Below are 18141 nucleotides of genomic sequence, written 5' to 3' on the forward strand. Positions count from 1 at the left end.
GTCACGGATCCACATCCTGGTTGTAGGTTTGGGCCTGAGCTTCCTGTGCGGCCTTCAAGTTTTCCCGAGCTAGGGCTCCTGCCTGAGTGAGGTGTTCTTGAAGCTGGAGGACGTACTTCAGAAGGCCCTGGGTTGGTGACGGGGCTTGCTCCCAGGTCTCACACATGAGGTCCAGCAGCCCCCGTGGACGACGTCCATACAATAACTCAAAGGGGGAAAATTTCATGGAGGAATGGGGTACCTCACGGACTGCGAGAAGCAAGGGCGGGAACAGTTGATCCCATCGACGTAGGTCTTCTGGGGGAAACTTGTGCAGCATGTCCTTCAGGATACGATTAAACCGTTCAACCAAGCCGTCGGTTTGTGGGTGGTAGATGGAGGTGCACAGCTGCTTAATCCCCAGGAGGTCGCGCACCTGCCACAGCAGCCTGGAGGTGAAGTTGGTGCCCTGGTCAGTGAGGATTTCCCAGGGCAGGCCCACACGGGCGAAGACCTTCACGACTTTGTCAGCGATGGTACTGGCGGTGATGCTCCGTAGTGGGACTGCTTCGGGGAAACGGGTGGCATAGCCCACGATGACCAGCACATACTGAAATCCCGCAATGCTTTTTGGGAGGGGTCCCACCAAATCCATTGCCACTCGCTCGAATGGTGTTTCTACAATGGGCATGGGAATCAATGGGGCCTTGGGCGTCCGTGGGGAGCAGCTAGCTGACATTCCAGACAGGAACTACAATAGTTTCTCACCTCCTGATGCACCCCGGGCCAGAAGAACCATGTCAGAATTCGGGTGAAGGTCTTTTCATGGCCCAAGTGCCCTGCAGCCGGGATGTCGTGGGCGAGTTTCATTACAGCTCGTCGGTGACATCGAGGCACAAGCAGTTGGGTCTGGAGCTCTCCGGTGCAGGGGTCTCGTTCCACCCGATAGCGACAGTCGTGGCGCAACTCGAAATGGGGCCACAACTTTGCCTGGTATGGATCGATCAGGGTCCCATTGACGCTACCTGCTCATACGCTCGACAGAGGGTAGGGTCCTCCCTTTGGTCCCGGCAAAAGTCGGTGCTAAGCCTGGGTTCGATGGCGGGCCCCTGCGGGGGGTCCTTGGTCTCTCCTCCCTGTCCGTTGGGGTCCAGTTCCTCCCCTTCCTCTGAGCGGGTCTCAGGACAGCCCCCTTCCAGTGCTGGGGTGACCTCAGGGCCTTCCTCGGCGTTCAAACAAAGGACCCATGGGAACTCTGGCCAATCACATCCCAGGATCACCGGGTAGGCTAGTTGAGAAGCCAGGCCGACTACCATCAGCCGTGTGACCCCCATCCACGGTTAGCCGGACTCGGGCACTGGGGCAGGGCCGTACGTCACCATGGATGCACTGCAGCCGGATCGTCCCCAGGTGCGGGTCAGCCGGGAGGCCTAAGCTTTGACAGATTAGCATCGGGCCGCAGCCTGAATCAATCAGGGCCAGGGTCGGGCAATCCCCTACAACTACTGGCACCGTAATCTTGGTGGCATGCGGCCACTGGGCGCAGGTTTCCCCCGCACAAACGTGACCGAAGCTGCAATCCATCTCGGTGCAGTCACATTGCAAGTGTCCGTATTTCCCGCAGGAGAAACAGGGTCCGAGCTCTGGGCGCCCAGGTCAGGGCCCTTAGGGGGACTTGTTGAACCAGCACCTCGGGACGTCTATACCGGGGCTCCTGGCCCCGCGAAGGGTTTTGCAGTTCGGTCCGGGCGCTCCCCTTCTTCTCTAGGTTAGGGCGCTCAGGCCCTGGTGGGTGGGCTCAAATAGCTTCAGCTTCAGCCGCAAGGAAATCCTCCATCAGAGCGACGGCGTAGCTAGCGTCACAGGCCAAAGGCGGAGGACCCAGGCCCTTCCTCGCGGCAAGAGGATGTGGACAAACTGTTCCAGGATAACTTGCTCAGTGAGTTTGTCTGGGCTTCACCTCTCGGGCTGTAGCCACCGCTTGCACGCCTCCCTCAGCTCCTGGGCCACCAACCGGGGTCGGGTGCCCGTAGGGTAGTTCAGACTCCAGAACCGCTGCTGGAAGGTTTCTGGGCTGACGTCCAAGGCATCTAGGATCGCTGCCTTTACCTGGGTATAGTCCCGTGCCTCTGGTACACAGTTTGGGTAGTCCCGGTCAGATATGGGGCCAGGAGGATGGCCCATTGGTCACGGGCCCACCCTGCAACCAGCACCATTCTTTCAAAAGTTACCAAAAAGGCTTCGGGGTCATCATCGGGTCCCATCTTGGTCAGCAGCACTGGCGCAGTAGTGCGGGGTGACCCGGCCGCGTTTCCTGGCTGGGGATCTGGGGTGCGAGGCAGTGCCGTCGCCAGCTGCTACAGGCATTGCCGCTGGTGTTCCTGGTGCTGAACCCCCAGGTCCCGAATCAGCTGCTGCTGCTGTGCTCCCAGCTGCTGGATGAGATGCTGCTGCTGCTGGGCCACATGCTGCCACTCCTGGCTCTCTGTCAGGAGCTTGATAAGTTTGTCCACATCCATGGCTTTTTCTGGGGTACGTTCCCCCCCACGACCCTTCTCACAGGGGTCGAGGGCTTGTGCCCACATTCTCCACCACGTGTAGAGCGGTTTGGCTGGGGCTCGTCCCTCTCCGGGGCAGCAGGGAACCATACAGCCTCGCTACTTCCTTTCAGTTGTGACGGGGAATTAGCGTGGCCGCGGGGGTCTCGCGCCGCGGCAGCAGTAGAGGCAAAACATAACAGTTATTCACACCCGGTCGGCGGGCTGTAGTGAGTCACGGGCTCAGGTCCTCAGCCAGGAGCTGAGCAACTCTTATATAATGAGCAGGCCCCGGCCCTGGGGCGGAGCAACAAAGAGTCAATGGCTCAGGCCCTCAGGCAGGGGCTGAGCAAACAGGTAAACAGCAGGCCCAGACTCCTGGCTCCGAAGGGCCTGCGAGAGGGGGAGACTGACACCCACAAGTTGGGTGGCAGGGGGGACGCAGGCCCACCCACTCCACTGCGTCCCAGCCCGGGGCCCTAGCAGCGGTAGAAGACCTGCTGCGGTGTCAGTGGGATCCCGGCTGCAACACACTGACATTGGCTCTGGCAGTGCTGCAGCCAGACTAGGGTCGGCTGCCCCCGGGCTACTTCCTAAACTCCCCCTCTAGAGGTACCTGGGTCCGGACGGTGTCCTCCAAGGGGTCAAGCACCATGGGCCCCTCAGGGTAACTGGCAAGCGGTAGGCTTGGCAGCTCCTCTGCGTAACTTGCGAAGGACAGGCTTGACAGCTCCTCCGGGCTCTGGTCGGCACCAGGCATTGGCCAGTCTGGCCAGTCTTCGGGTCGGCCGCCGATTGCCGGGGTCTCCCAACCGGGAGCTAGGCCACAGGCGTCTGGCCTCTCCGGTGGCTGTACTTCTAGTGAGCTCTGGGGTTGGGCTTTTATACTTCTTGTCCCGTGCCTTTCCTCTGGGGGGCGGGCACAGGATTCACTGGCTCCGCCCACTTTGGTGTCCGGAGAGGCTCATCCCTCTCCGGGGCGGTGGGGAACCGACCGCCTCGCTACACGCCCACTGGGACAAAGGCCCATCTCACTGCAGGGCCCTGCCTCCCCTGCAGGTGCCCGGACAGCTCCCTGGGCTCCAGTTTCTGACCCGGCTTCCCAGCTTGCCCAGGGCCCCCCAAGTAGCCAGCCCAGCAGCGGCGACTCTCCACACCAGGCTGCCGGGATCCTGGGGGCACCTGTTTTTTAAGCTCAGTGAAGTCTGTTTCCATCCCCATCGGGCTCATTGATTGAAAAGCCAGGAGGAAAGAGCTCAGAGGCCTGGGTTCTAGGCCCAGCTCTGCCACTGGCCTCCTGGTTGACCTTGGGTAAGTCACTTCACCGCTCGGTGCCTCAGTTGCCCCACCTCTCAGATGGGGCTGATTGGCCGGCCCTCCTGGGGTTAATTAGGTAAGGGCTGTCCAGTGCGTAGAGAGCTAGCAAAACACCAAGCACTGGGCAGTGCACCAGGTGGAAAGCTGGCTGCCCCATCCCACTGGCACTGGATTTGACCGTCCTGCTGGAGGGGCTGGAGTCGAGCAGGCTGTTGATGCAATGAGCATGGCTCTTGATGGACCCTGCTGGCAGCCAGGGGAAGCCCGGAGCCCAAAACCAATGGACGAGGGGGAGGCAGTGTCAGACACAGGAGATGGTTCTCAGGTAGACACCAGGCCACCCCAGCCAGGAGTGCTTTGCGGAACTAGCATTAGAAGGGGCCAGGTGAATGGTTTAAATGCAGGGGCTGGCAGTAGGGGCTCGGAGGGAATTTCTGAGAGGTTTTAATGAGCATCCTAATGGGGGGGCTGATCATCCACACCCAGCTCCCCTGTCAACTGACCAAAATCAGCCCTGCTCCGTTGGCTCCAGCAGAGCTGGGACACTTGACACCAGTGAAGACCTGATGCCAATGGAGTTACAGTGGATTGACATCAGCTGGGATCTGGCCTGTTGGCTCCAATGGAGCTATGGATGATTTACACCAGCTGGGATCTGGCCCATTGGCTCCTGTGACAGGTATTGCAATCCCAGCCAGTATTTGGGGGACCCTGTTGTGTTAAGTTTCTGTCACTGTGGGCCAGGCACTGTATGCAGCTCCAGGGAGAAGGGCCACCCCAGCTCCTCCCGGAACCAAAGCTAGTGGGAGGCAATTAGATAACTCACTCAGGCTGTAAAGGACCCAAAGGACATGAAAAGAGGAACTTCTTGACTTCCTGGCACATCAGTGCTGGGAGTCTGCGTAACAAATCAGAGCAACTGGCATTGCTCATTTCTGACCATAAATTTGGTCTAGTTGGTGTTACTGAAATCCAAAGGGACGATTCCCATGATTGGGATGTTAAAGTCAAGGGTTATAACCTAGTTAGGAAGGATCGAGTGGGCAAAAGGGGTGGGGGGAGAAAAGTGGCACTGATAACTCGGAAGAAAATGATCTTGAATACTAATGGTCAATGTCCTAACAGATAAAGCACAAGGTGGGGAATTAGTTGGGGTCTGCTACAGAGCCCCAAATCACACTCGGGAATGGGATGAGCGGCTCCTTATGCACTGATCTATCATGTGTAGGGAAACGTGTGATCATGGGGGACTTCAATTTGAGTGACATGCGGGAGGTCTCCTGCAGCTAGCACTAAAACATTCTTGGAATTTCTAAATATTATAGATGACAATTTCCTAACTCAAAAAGTGTTGCAGCCAACATAGGGGATTCTGTATTAGACCTTGTCCTAACAGATAGAGAGGAACTAAAACTCAGTGCTAGCTTAGGTACAAGTGATCATGACTTGCTCACATTTATAATTTGCCAGCAGAGCAGAGACCAGACCAGTAATAAATACACTTGGTGTTCTGCTAATGGGGCCAATTTCACAAAGCTAAAACAATTATGAGCCAAACCACCTGGGAAGAAGAATTCAATCAGAAAAATGTGAACGCTAATTGGGAATCATTTCAGCACATCTTCCTGGATGCCCCAAAAGTCATAAGCGAGGAAGAAGGCTGCACTTCATTAAACACCAGCCTGGTTTGGAGGGGAAGTAAAGGAAGCTAAAGCAAAATGCATATATGGAACACATAGGAGAAAGGGGAAGCTGATAGGAACGAGCAGAAGTCAGAAGCTAGGAGCTGTAAATAATTGATAAGGGAAGCCATGATAGGGTGTGCACTCACACCAGCACTGGCAAGGTTAACCAGGGCCTGAGAGGTAGGTTAGGTTACCTCACCTCACCTGACAGCAGGAGGGCCAGGGTTAACTGAGAGAGAAGCCCAGCTGGGGAAGGGCTGTTTAATGACCAGGACATGGGCAGTCATGCCTAATGGTTAGAAGCCAGTGCCAAGCCCAAGCTCAGAGCCGGAGATAGCATCGGGGGTCAGGCGTAGGAGCAGGGCCCTAGAGTGCGGCAGGAATTGGGAGCAGGCAGGGGTCTGGGATATGGAGGCCAGGAGGAGGCAGGTAAGCAGGAGGGGTCTCTAGTAGCAGCCAACCAGGATTCCTCCAGTAGCCCAAACAACTTCATGCACCTCTTCCTGATTTAAATAGAGCTCCTCAGCCAATCGAAGATGCTGGATTTTCCCCCAATCAGAAGCTTTGGGGGCAGGGCCCTTTGCAATCTAGCACTTCACTGGTTCCCTTCTGCAGTGGGTCAGGTGAGCTGCTGGGTGGCAGTTGTGGCCTGATCACAACCTAGTGCCCCAAGAGCCAGGGTTCAAGGCCTGTAATCCGTTGCCTCTCCCCTAGGGAGCCTGCCGGCTGGCCAGGGACTGGGGTTTCGGGGAAGGTGTTTACCAAGTCAGGAGGGCGGATGTGTCGCCAGCTCCTAAGAGCGCTCTTCAGGACTGTAGCCTTCCCAATCCCCAAAATACCAGAGTTTATCCAGGTGCACTTTTAGGTCATCTTGGGTTTGGTGTATCTTTTGTCCCCAGTCCAGGGCTGCTGGGTTGTGGGAAGCTGCGGGCAGCTTTGGGCAGAACTAGGGATGGAATCCTGTAATGGCGTGAGCACCCGCCTCTCATGAGTGCCCCCTTTGTGGTCAGCTGGTTCTTTCAGCCCTCTGGCCGAGTCACACACACTGTCCCCCCTTCCGGGGTATACCAGTCTCTAGCTCTCACTCACGGCCCTGGTATGGGACTGTAGCACCAAGGCTTCTGCCCTGAGGCCCTGTCTTCTTTAACAGCCCAACCGGGGCCCATCTCTGTACCCTCGGATGGTGTCCTTTTGGCAGCGCTCCCTGAGCTCAGTCTTCAACCAGACCAGCAGGGCCCATCACGGTACCCTCGCCCAGCCTGGCTAGGTTATGGTCAGTCCCCTGGGTGCAGCCTGTCCGCACTGACCTGTCCATGGTCCTTCTGTTCTTCCTGACAGCCAGCAGGCACCCGGTCTTTGGCAGCCTTCCCTGGGCTCAGTCCCGCCTGCAGTGAGCTGTCTGTAGTCCTGCTGCTCTTCCAGCCAGTCAGGCACCCAGTACTCCCTCTTCGAGCACCAGGTAGCAACTGACTGCTCTGCCTCTGCTGCTTCCTTTTACAGGGCCCTTCTGGCCTCTGACTGGCCGCTCCAGCAGCCTCTCTGATTGGTTGTTTCTCTGCAGCCACTCTAGGCTGGACTGGAGGACTTCTCCTCTGGAGAACATCTGGAGGACTTCTCCTCTGCTCTTTTCTAGGGTGGGGTGAGGCAGGGCCACGAGGCCTCCAGCATGGGGGGGGGGGGGGGGAGTCTCCAGACCTAGTCCACCCTGTCACAAATCCATAACTCGAAACAAAGGGGCTTTGCCCCACAGTCACATGTTCTGCATTATTTTACACAAACTCTGCCGACTCTGCCCAGTCGTTCCGGTGGAAGTTGATGTAACATCGAAGATACTGCTCCAGGATCTGGTTTTCTCTCTCCACTTGATCATTAGTCTGAGGGTGATAGGCGGAGGAGAGGCGGGAGCGTATGCCCAAAATCCAGAGAGCTTCTCACCAAAAGTGGGAGATAAATTGTGCACTGCAGTCGGAGATGAAGTGCTCTGGGAGGCCATGGAGGCAGATGACTTGGTCCATCCAGAGCCAGGAGGAGGACGGTAGGCCAGTTCAGGGGATGAAGTGTGCCGTCTTCATGAGGTGGTCCACAACTGTCAGGATGGTCATGAACTCATTGGACGTATGTAGTTCTACTACAAAGTCTAAGGCGGTGACTGTCTAGGGGACAGGTAGAATCTGAAGGGTTTGCAGGAGTCCCAAGGGGTTATTGTGCGGTGCCTTTGGAGTGGGTGCATATATTGCAAGAGGCCACATAGGCCTGAGGATGTGGCTCATATGTGAGGCCACCAGAAGACATGAGAGATGAGCCGCTGAGTGTTGAAGTGACCAAAATGTCCTGCCAGGGGAAGTCATGGCATACCTGTAGTGCTGCAGTCCTTGAAGGCCTGGGGGGAACATATATATGCCCCTTTACGTAGGTTACCCTGTCTCAGACATCGTGGGGTTCCCTACTTATGGCTTCCTATTTGACTGGTGGAATCCAATAGATCAAGGCTGATCTTTTGAGGGGGAGCAGATCTTGGCGGGGAGCTGCACCCAGAAAGTTATGAGGCGTGAGGATGTACGAGGTTTCCAGTTCAAGTCATTTTGGTGAGTGTAATATTCGCCCTTCCAGGACAAAGCTATGGTTGGTTCCTGGGCAATAGGAGATTACGAAATTAAAGTGTGTAAACAATAAGGTCCACCGAAGACAACGTTGGTTAACAGCCATGGCCCTACACTGACATTCAAAGATCTTATGGTCAGTGTACACCTGCAGGGGATACCAGGAACTTTCTAGATAGTAGCACCACTCTTCAAAAGGTGTTCTTAATTGCCAGGAGTTCTCTGTCCAAAATCCCATCATTTTGCTCTGCCGGAGTGAGTTCCCTGGAGTAGAAGGTGCTTGGAGATAGTAGTTGTTGAGCACCTCTCCAATTGCCACATTGGAAGCATCTGCCTTGAGGATGAAGGCTGGCATGGCCTCAGGGTGGGCCAATATGGGAGCAGTGGTAAATGTGAGTTTTAATTGTTCAAAGGCCTGCCGGGCCTCAGGAGACCAGAGGAACCTGATTCTACAGAGGCTCTAGTTAGTTAAGTCTCGTTGTGTGCCTTGGCTTCTCTACATACTTGTGTTATTTGTTTGTATTCATCCTTTGACCTAGTTTCCACTTATTGTAGGACTCTTTTTATGAGTTTCAGATCATTGAAGATCTCCTGGTTAAGCCAGGTGGTCTCTGGCCATACTTCCTATCTTTCCGACAAAATGGGATAGTTTGCTTTTGTGCCCTTAATAATGTCTCCTTGAAAAACCTCCAACTGTCTTGAACTGTTTTTCCCCTTAGACTTGCTTCCCATGGGGTCTTACCTACCAACTCCCGCTGAGTTTACTAAAGTCTGCCTTCTTGAAATCCATTGTCTTTACTGTGCTGTTTTCCCTCCTAGCATTCCTTAGAATCACAAACTCTACCATTTCATGATCACTTACACCCAAGCTGCCTTTCACTTTCAAATTCTCAACCAGTTCCTCCCTATTTGTTTCTCTACCTTCTGAAATAAAAAATGTCTCCATTGCATTCCAAGAACTTGCTGGATAATCTGTGTCCTGCTGTGTTATTTTCTGGGTAGTTGAAGTCCCCCCCATCACCACCACGTCCTGTGCTTTGGATCATAGGCGCCGACTCCGTGGGTGCTCCAGGGCTCAGCATCCACCAGCCACAGGAGGTGCTTGTGGGAGAATGGAGAGCAGCGAGCGATGGGTTAGAGGGTTTGGGGGAGGGGGCAGAGTGGGGGGGGGAAGAAGTGGAGCGAGGGCAGGGCCTCGGGAAAAGGGGAGGAGTGGGGGCGGGAAGAGGTGGAATGAAGGCGGGGCCTAGGGGGAAGGGGCGGAGTGGGGGTGGAACTCCCACGGGGAAAAATAAAAGTGAGCGCCTCTGCTTTGGATGATTTTGTTAGTTGTTTATAAAAAGCCTCATCCACCTCTTCTTCCTGGTTAGGTGTCTGTAGCAGACCCCTACCATGGCATCATCCTTTTATCCTTACCCAGATAAACAACTGGAGGTACGGCCTGTTTTAAAGACTTGGGCTATTCGGCTGGGTTTATCCAACCCCTTCAGCGCTGGCCTAGCTCTGCTCCCACTGAATGCAATGGGCAGTCTGAGCATTGACTCCAGTGTTGTTATGTCATGGACCGGGCCATGACTGTGCTCGGTTCTGTACAAAGAGAACACAACGAGGGTCCCTGCCCCAAATAGCTGACAATCTAATGGGAGCAGAGTTAGGCCAGTGCTGGGCGCTTCTAAAACCCCCACTCTCCGGGCATGTCTACACTAGAAACCTAAGTCCACCTATGTTAGGTCAACTTACAGCCACCGCAGTAAATACTACAGTGGTGCATGTTCACACTACCCTCCCTGTGGCAGGGGTGTGTGTGCTCACCAGATGCGCTTCCACCGACTGAAGAGAGGCAGTGTGGGGGGGGGGGGGGGCTGAGAGCCCAGCTGCCCCTGGGGTCCCAGCTGTGAGCTCTGTGCCCGGAGTCCAGGCAAGCCTCTGGGAAGCCGCTGGGCTCCTGGTGGGAAGTGGTGGGGGAGCCTCCATGCAGCAGCTGGATTGGGAGCTGGGAGCCCCCCCTCCCGCCCTGGTGACAGCCTGGTTTTCTTGTCAATTTCACGGCTCCAGCATGGAGACATGAAATCGACAAAAATGGCAGCCAACATGGACACTGCGTTGCCCTAACTACACCGACATAAGCGCTACTCCTCTCACAGAGGTGGAGTTATGATGTCGGTGTAGTAGGGCACTTACATCGGCGGGCGCAAGGCTGTAGTGTGTACACTGCCATAATTAGGTCGATGTAAGTTACCTGATGTCAACCTAACTCCGCAGTGTAGACCAAGCCTCAGAGTTTGCTCGACAATACGCTGAAAACCTTCCCCCTCCCATCACCAGGGCCGGCTCCAGGCACCAGCATAGCAAGCAGGTGCCTGGGGCGGCCAATGAAGAGGGGGGCGGCACGTCCGGCAGTTCGGCGGCAATTTGGCGGCGGGGCCATCACTCCCTCTGGGAGCAAAGGACCTCCCGCTGAATTGCCGCCATAGAATGAAGCAGCGCTAGAGCTGCCGCCAAATTGCTGCCGATCGTGGTCAGGACTAGTGAGCGTAGCTCACATCTCTGGGTCAGGCTGACCCCCAGGTGTGGGATCGAGGAGGACGTTCCCTCCAGGCCCCCTGGGGGAGGCTGTCCCTGGAGCACGGAGTGGGGGTCAGCTGGGCTTGCCACATTCAAACCTATTTCAGCCGCTGCGGGGAGGGTTGGGGGGACACACGGCACAGACCTATCCTGTCTTCCTGTAGCAGCTTTTGGGGAGTAAAGGCCCTGGGATGAGGGTGATGTTAGGGGAGATGGCCAGAAACTCTGAAGGGCTTTAGGAGCACAAGTCCAGCGGACTTTCACATCCCTTCTGAAAATGACCCCGTCACAGTTAGGCTGTCAGAGGGCGTTGGCAGGACTAGCCCCGTCCGGAAGACAGCAGAACTTAGGGCCAGGCGTTGCAGGGCTCAGCCCTCACAGTGGCCATAATGTCAGGCCTTGTGTGACATCGCGATGGTGCTGTTAATAACAGGCCCTGCTGGGTCGACAGGGAGGTTTGAACTCGGGGCTGTCAGCGGGGCTGATGGTGCAGGAGGGGGGCCTGGTTCAGTGAAATGACCAGGCCTGGCACCTAGGAGCAGCAACGGACCCATAAATCTCTTCTGTGCCCAGCCACTGGGGGGGGGACAGTCTCATGCTGTCCTAGTGCTGGTGTTGAATGTGTGGTGTCTCTAGCCATGGGACCGGGGCATTGTCAGGGCAAAGACCCCTCTAAACACTGCCTCCCTGCGGGGCTGCCTGTGCAGGAGGAGATGCCGGTGAAGCTGTGTGACTCACCCGTTGGAGACGGACGGTGTGGGCTTCCCTGTTCTGGAATGTAACGTGAACGCTCCCATCCTGCCAGGAGACAGAGAGAGGGAGAGTTAGCTTAAATTTAAATTAAATTAAATTTTAAATTAATGGAGATATCCCATCTCCTAGGACTGGAAGGGACCTTGAAAGGTCATTGAGTCCAGCCCCCTGCCTTCACTAGCAGGACCAAATACTGATTTTGCCCCAGCTCCCTAAGTGGCCCCCTCAAGGATTGAACTCACAACCCTGGGTTTAGCAGGCCAATGCTCAAACCACTGAGCTATCCCTCCCCCCACTTGGACCTTTCCCTGGGCTCCCTGAGAACATATGCTGCCTGGGGCCGATCACCACCAGGGAGAGCCTGGAGAGCCAGGCCAACACACCTGAACCAATCCCCGGGGATCTCCCCAAACTGTCTCCTGGGGACAAGGAAGGGAGGGCCCAGAATGACACAGACACACCCAGGCACGTGTCTGACCATCCCCCAATATTTCACCAAAGGGGGGGGGGTCTCTGCCGAAAGCTAAGCACCAGTTGATTGCTGGCCTGTGGCTGGATGTTCGGACTATGTCACATGGAGGATCCTGGGTTCCAAACCCGTGGAAGTGAACCGGGTCACTTGCAGCAGGGGGTCTCAGAGCTGGCTCAATGCTGAGAACCGCGGGCATGCGGGGAGCCGACCCAGCCCTATGCCTAGTCTGGAGACTGTGCAGCGCAAAGCATCCCCCACAGAAACGCTGAATAGGGGCCCATCAGGACTGAGCTGCAGCTAATGAAACACCCTGATTATGAACAGAGACAAGAGCCTCGGGCTATACGAGGAGGGAAAATGGCCCCAAATGTTGTTCATCACAGAGGAGAGACTCTGCCAGCGGAAGTGTCTCACAGGGGAGGATCCCAGCTCCAGTCACTGAACCAGCGCCGTGCGGAAGGAACCTGTCAATACGTGTGGGCTCTGGACTGTACGTCATGTTTTCCTTGTACCTGGAACCTAGTGTGTCCAAACCCTTTGATGTGCTTTTATGGACAGTGGCTGGTTTCAATAGCCAGGGTCACGGCGCCGGCCGGGTGCCAGCAAGGGGAGCATGGGCAGCTGTGGTGGGATGATAACTCCGGGGCGGGCAGGCAGCTCGGCAGTGCAGGCCACAGCTGACAGTAGGAAAGGGCCCAGTAGCTGCTCCCCCGAGGGCGGCTGGGATCCATGGCCACGCGCCCAACCGTGCCGCAGCAGGGACCTGGAAGGCTCATTCAGCCCCCTGGCATAGAATGGGAACCCCAGATAGGTGCATAGATAGGCTGCCAGATGGTCCCAGGGACACACTACCCCGCTGGCAGACCACTGCCACTGGGTCCCTCCTTAGGCTAGCATGGGAATCTCCCTCGGGCTGGCATGAAGAGCCCTGCGGCCTGGCACTGGGGCTGCCTTAGGCCTGCGCTGTGGGGGCGGCCCCCTACCGTAGAGCTTCACACCTAACGCGGCATCTCCAGTGAGCCAGTCCCAAGCCCGGCACCCTCCTTCAGTTCCCTGTCTGCCCATCTCGCTCCCACCCCGAAAGGGACCCCCCCCCCAGTTCAGTTCCACCAACTGCAGAGGCAGCCAAGGAGCCTCCAAAAGCAGCAGATTCCAGAGCCCTGCCTGCCGCTGGCTGACCCGGCACCCCTCAGAGATGCTGCTGCAAAGGATTCTGGGGCACGTGTGGGGAACTAAACACCCCCATGTGGGGACGACTGGAGGGTGGGATCCAGAGGGGGGTGCGGAGTGCACTGCAGGGCCAGGGCAGAGCTGCCGAGAAGTCTGGCACTGAGCCGCGCCCCCAGCTCAGCCGGGCAGCAAGGATGGGGAATGGTGCATTGCAGACCTGCCCGCCCCTTCCCCCGTCCCTCTGTCTCTGTGGAGCTCTGCTCTCTATCCATGGACACTCACTGACTGAGCCCAACAGGAATGCTTTGGACGGGGGAGATAAGATCACGAAAGGAGGTGGCAGAACCTGTGTGTTTGCCAGGGGTTAAACTCCTGGAACCTTGGCAAGCTCACCAGCCTGTCTCCAGCACCCATCCAAGTGCTTTGGCAGGCGCCAGGGTTCCTACACTGGGCAGGGAGCTTGGGGCTGGAGGCATTGCTGGGGGGCTAATATGAGGGGGAAAGGAGTCCAGGGGAGCTGGCTGTATTTTAAAGAAGGCTTATTGAGGGCGCAGGAACAAACCATCCCGATGTGCAGAAAGAATAGCAAATATGGCAGGCGACCAGCTTGGCTTAACAGTGAAATCTTCGGTGAGCTTAAACTCAAAAAGGAAGCCTACAAGAAGTGGAAATTTGGTCAGATGACTAGGGAGGAGTATAAAAATATTGCTAGAGCATGCAGGGGTGTAATCAGGAAGGCCAAGGCACAATTGGAGTTGCAGCTAGTAAGGGATGTGAAAGGTAACAAGAAGGTATGCTAGCAACAAGAAGAAGGACAGGGAAAGTGTGGGACCCTTACTGAATGGGGGAGGCAACCTAGTGACAGATGATGTGGAAAAAGCTGAAGTACTCGATGCTTTTTTGCCTCGGTCTTCACAGATAAGGTCAGCTCCCAGACTGCTGAACTGGGCAACACAGTATGGGAAGGAGGTGAGCAGCCCTCAGTGGTGAAAGAACAGGTTAAGGACTATTTAGAAAAGCTGGACATGCACAAGTCCATGGGGCCTGATCCAATGCATCCAAGGGTGCTGAGGGAGTTGGCTGACGTGATTGCAGAGCCATTGGCCATTATCTTTGAAAACTCGTGGCGATCGGGGGAGGTCCCGGACTATTGGAAAAAGGCAAATATAATGCCCATCTTTAAAAAAAGGAAGAAGGAGAACCCGGGGAACTACAGACTCCCTGCCTGACCAACCTGATTGCCTTCTATGATGAGATAACTGGCTCTGTGGATATGGGGAAAGCAGTGGACGTGATATATCTTGACTTTAGCAAAGCTTTTGATACGGTCTCCCACAGTATTCTTGCCAGCAAGTTAAAAAAGTATGGATTGGATGAATGGACTCTAAGATGGATAGAAAGCTGGCTAGAGCGTCAGGCTCAATGGGTAGTGATCAACAGCTCGATATCTAGCTGGCAGCCGGTATCAAGCGGAGTGCCCCAGGGGTCTGTCTTTGGGTCAGTTTTGTTCAACATCTTCATTAATGATCTGGATGATGGGATACGTTGCACCCTCAGCAAGTTCGCGGATGACACTAAGCTGGGGGGAGAGGTAGATAAGCTGGAGGGTAGGGATAGGGTCCAGAGTGACCTAGCCAAATTGGAGGATTGGGCCAAAAGAAATCTGATGAAGCTCAACAAGGACAAGTGCAGAGTCCTGCACTTAGGACGGAAGAATCCCATGCACTGCTACAGGCTGGGGACCGACTGGCTAAGCGGCAGTTCTGCAGAAAAGGACCTGAGGATTACAGTGGACGAGAAGCTGGATATAAGTCAGCAGTGTGCCCTTGTTGCCAAGAAGGCTAACGGCATATTGGGCTGCATTAGTAGGAGCATTGCCAGCAGATCAAGGGAAGTGATTATTCCCCTCTATTCGGCACTGGTGAGGCCACATCTGGAGTACTGTGTCCAGTTTTGGGCCCCCCACTATAGAAAGGATGTGGACAAATTGGAGAGAGTCTAGTAGAGGGCAACAAAAATGATTAGGGGGCTGGGGCACATGACTTATGAGGAGAGGCTGAGGGAACTGGAGTTATTTAGTTTGCAGAAGAAAAGAGTGAGGGGGGATTTGATAGCAGCCTTCAACTACCTGAAGGGGGGTTCCAAAGAGGATGGAGCTTGGCTGTTCTCAGTGGTAGCAGATGACAGAACAAGGAGTAATGGTCTCAAGTTGCAGTGGAGGAGGTTTAGGTTGGATATTAGGAAAAACTGTTTCACTAGGAGGGTGGTGAAGCACTGGAATGGGTTACCTAGGGAGGTGGTGGAATCTCCATCCTTAGAGGTTTTTAAGGCCCAGCTTGACAAAGCCCTGGCTGGGATGATTTAGTTGGGGTTGGTCCTACTTTGAGCAGGGGGTTGGACTAGATGACCTCCTGAGGTCCCTTCCAACCCTGATACTCTAGGATTCTATGATTCTAAAGTGCAAAGCAGAGCCCTCGCTTGCCCCTCCTTCAGAAAATAACAGGGCCAGATCTGCACCTGGGGTAGTCTACGGAAATCAATGGAGCTTTGCTGATTTACACCAAGAGGTCAAAGCCCTTTACAAACATTAATGAACGAATCCCATGGGAACCAGGCCAGCAGCAGCATCCCCATTTCACAGACTGGAGAAACTGAGGCATGGAACAGGGCAGTGACTTGCCCACAGTCACATGTGGAGTCAGTTGCAGAACAGGGACTTGAGCCCAGATGCCCTCAGCATTAGCCATGAGGTGAGACTCTGCTTTCCCCCACCCCCTTCCCCATTTGGATCACCCAGGCTGAACCAGCTCCACCCTGTCGGTACCGCCCTTCGCAGCTCTCCCCACCCCCACTCCAGTGCAGCCCAGCTCAGCCCAATCCCACCTGCCCCAACGAGGCCTGTGCCCCCTCTTGTGATCACTGGGCCTCTCCAGTGACCTTAGCTGTGAGCCCCACTGTGGGACAGGAGCAGAAGTTCAAGCGGTGTCACAACAACCGATCACAACAAACGGCGGTGGGGAAAAGGGGCAGACGTGTCACACAGACTGAGTTAGTTCAGCAGAAAGGCTCCTGCTACAACCCAAGAGCCATGTTAGGAACCTGCCTGGTACACGAGAGAAGTGTGGGACTGGAAATCAATAGACCAAAATTGGTGTGTCGGAAACTAGGCCTGACTGGTGAAGGAAATACTGAGGGGCTGAGCTATTCTGCCCATCACCCCTTTGGGGGCTCTCAAAAGGAACCTTTGGGGGAAACTGGCTCCGGCCATGCTGGTGGACTGCAAGACGAGAGGCGGGGAAGGCGCGAGCTTCACCGTCACCGTGGCCACCCCCACCGTCTGCAGGCACCTCTTCAGCTGACCCCTGAGAGATGTCCTGAGCAGACCAGAGTAGGGGACCCAGATGACACCAGCACCTCTCCACCGGCTCTGGCTAAATTCCAACCCCGACCTGAGATGTGAGACTTTGTCCTCTCCTGCCCCCGTGCGGTCTTTTCCTCCCCCGCTTATTTCTTCTCCTAAACAGCCTGATGCTGGTACGAGTTTCCAGGTCTCAGATAGCGTGCTGGGCCTGGGGTTTTCTAGCACTGTCATTGCAAGTGAGAGTCAACTCCAGAGACAGAAGCTGCGTTTCCTCTCCTGGCTATTCTGTTCTCCCCTCATGTGTGTGTGGGGCTGGGTTTGTCTGCTAGGAATCAGGATCAGACTTTAAAAACCACAGCAAGGACAGCTCCAGCCCAGCCCAGCTAACTTCTGCTCTTTGCCCCAAGGACAGTTAATACCAACTCTGATACCATCTATGGCTATGTCTACACTATGTCTACACTGCACTTTTGTCAGCAAAACTTTTGTCAGTCAGGGGTGTGAAAAAAACACACCCCGACCGACAGGGCCGGCTCTAGGCACCAGCAAAACAAGCTGGTGCTTGGGGCGGCACATTTTTAGGGGCGGCATGGCCGGTGCCAGAATGCCGCCCCTAAAAATGTGCCCCGGCCACCCTAGCTCACCTCCGCTGCTGCTGCCGCTCGCGCGCCACCGGCACGTGAAACAGCTGATTCGCAGGCCGCTACTCGCCCTCCCTCCCAGGCTCTCAAACCTGGGAGGGAGGAAGGGAGGGAGGGGGAGATCCCGAGCGGCCGCGGCGCGCGAAACACTTGTTTCGCGCGCCGCTGCTCCCCTTCCCTTCCAGGCTCTCCTTGGGGGGGGGGGGGGGAGGCAGGGCTGGGGATTTGGGGAAGGGGCGGAGTTGAGGCGGGGCCGGGGGGGGTAATTAAAAAACGGGGGTGGGGGGCGGCCAAAATTGTTTTTGCTTTGGGCGGCAAAAATCCTAGAGCCGGCCCTGCCGACTGACAAAAAGTTTTACCAACGAAAAGCGCCGGTGTGGAGATGCTCTCCCGCTGACAAAGCTGCCACCCCTTGTTGGGGTGGTTGTATCTGGTTGGCAGGAGAGCTCGCTCCTGCTGACAAAGAGCAGCTACCCTCCGTGCCTTACAGTGGCAGCACTTTAGAGGCACAGCTGTGCCGCTGTAAGGTGTGCAGTGCAGACACAGCCTTTGCTGTCAGACAAGGGGGGTTCCCTTCTAACGACTCCAGCTGACGGGAGAGAGCATAGCAGAGGGTGTTCCAAGGCAAGGCTGACTTTCCATTGCCAAGGCTTTCCCTGCTTTCCCTTCTGTCCTGTCTCTTCACTAAAGGGCTGGAGGGGCTTTGCCATGGACTGAGCTGGGGAGTCGCTGTGCACCACCCTGACCCTCGTGTAACACCGTTGGACACTGACAGGGTCACAGTAACACCTTTGATTCTTCAGGCCAATTTATATCATCCCTGCCTCCAGCCTCTCCTCACTCCTCTCGTCCTTGGCAGCAGGCCATTGCTCCAGAGACAGTGAGTAATTCCCTTCCCACGCTCACATTGTTACCTGGCAGGTATTTATAGCTGCTGCTCGGACCCCTTTCCCCCCTCCCGGTCCCTTTTCTGTGCTGTGCACATTTAGCTCCCAGAGCCCCCACTACATGCGGCGCTCACACAGCTCAGGGCAGGGACAGGAACATCCAGCGTCTTATTC

At 55.7% G+C, this 18141-nt stretch overlaps 1 protein-coding gene across 2 annotated transcripts in view; it reads right to left on the bottom strand.

Annotated features, from left to right (window-relative positions):
- The window catches only part of LOC135877584 (copine-5), a 178801-nt gene that overhangs the window by 101887 nt on the left and 58773 nt on the right, over positions 1 to 18141 (bottom strand). Inside the window, exon 7 of one of the 2 annotated variants that reach the window (XM_065403075.1) lies at positions 11422 to 11481. The exons of the other annotated variant lie outside the window; for it this stretch is intronic. Within the exon in view, the coding sequence (XP_065259147.1) occupies positions 11422 to 11481 (60 nt within the window). The remainder of the gene's footprint in view (positions 1 to 11421; positions 11482 to 18141) is intronic. 2 annotated transcript variants of the gene reach the window in all.

Source organism: Emys orbicularis, chromosome 4, assembly GCF_028017835.1.
Source record: "Emys orbicularis isolate rEmyOrb1 chromosome 4, rEmyOrb1.hap1, whole genome shotgun sequence".
NCBI classification, from domain to species: Eukaryota; Metazoa; Chordata; order Testudines; family Emydidae; genus Emys; species Emys orbicularis.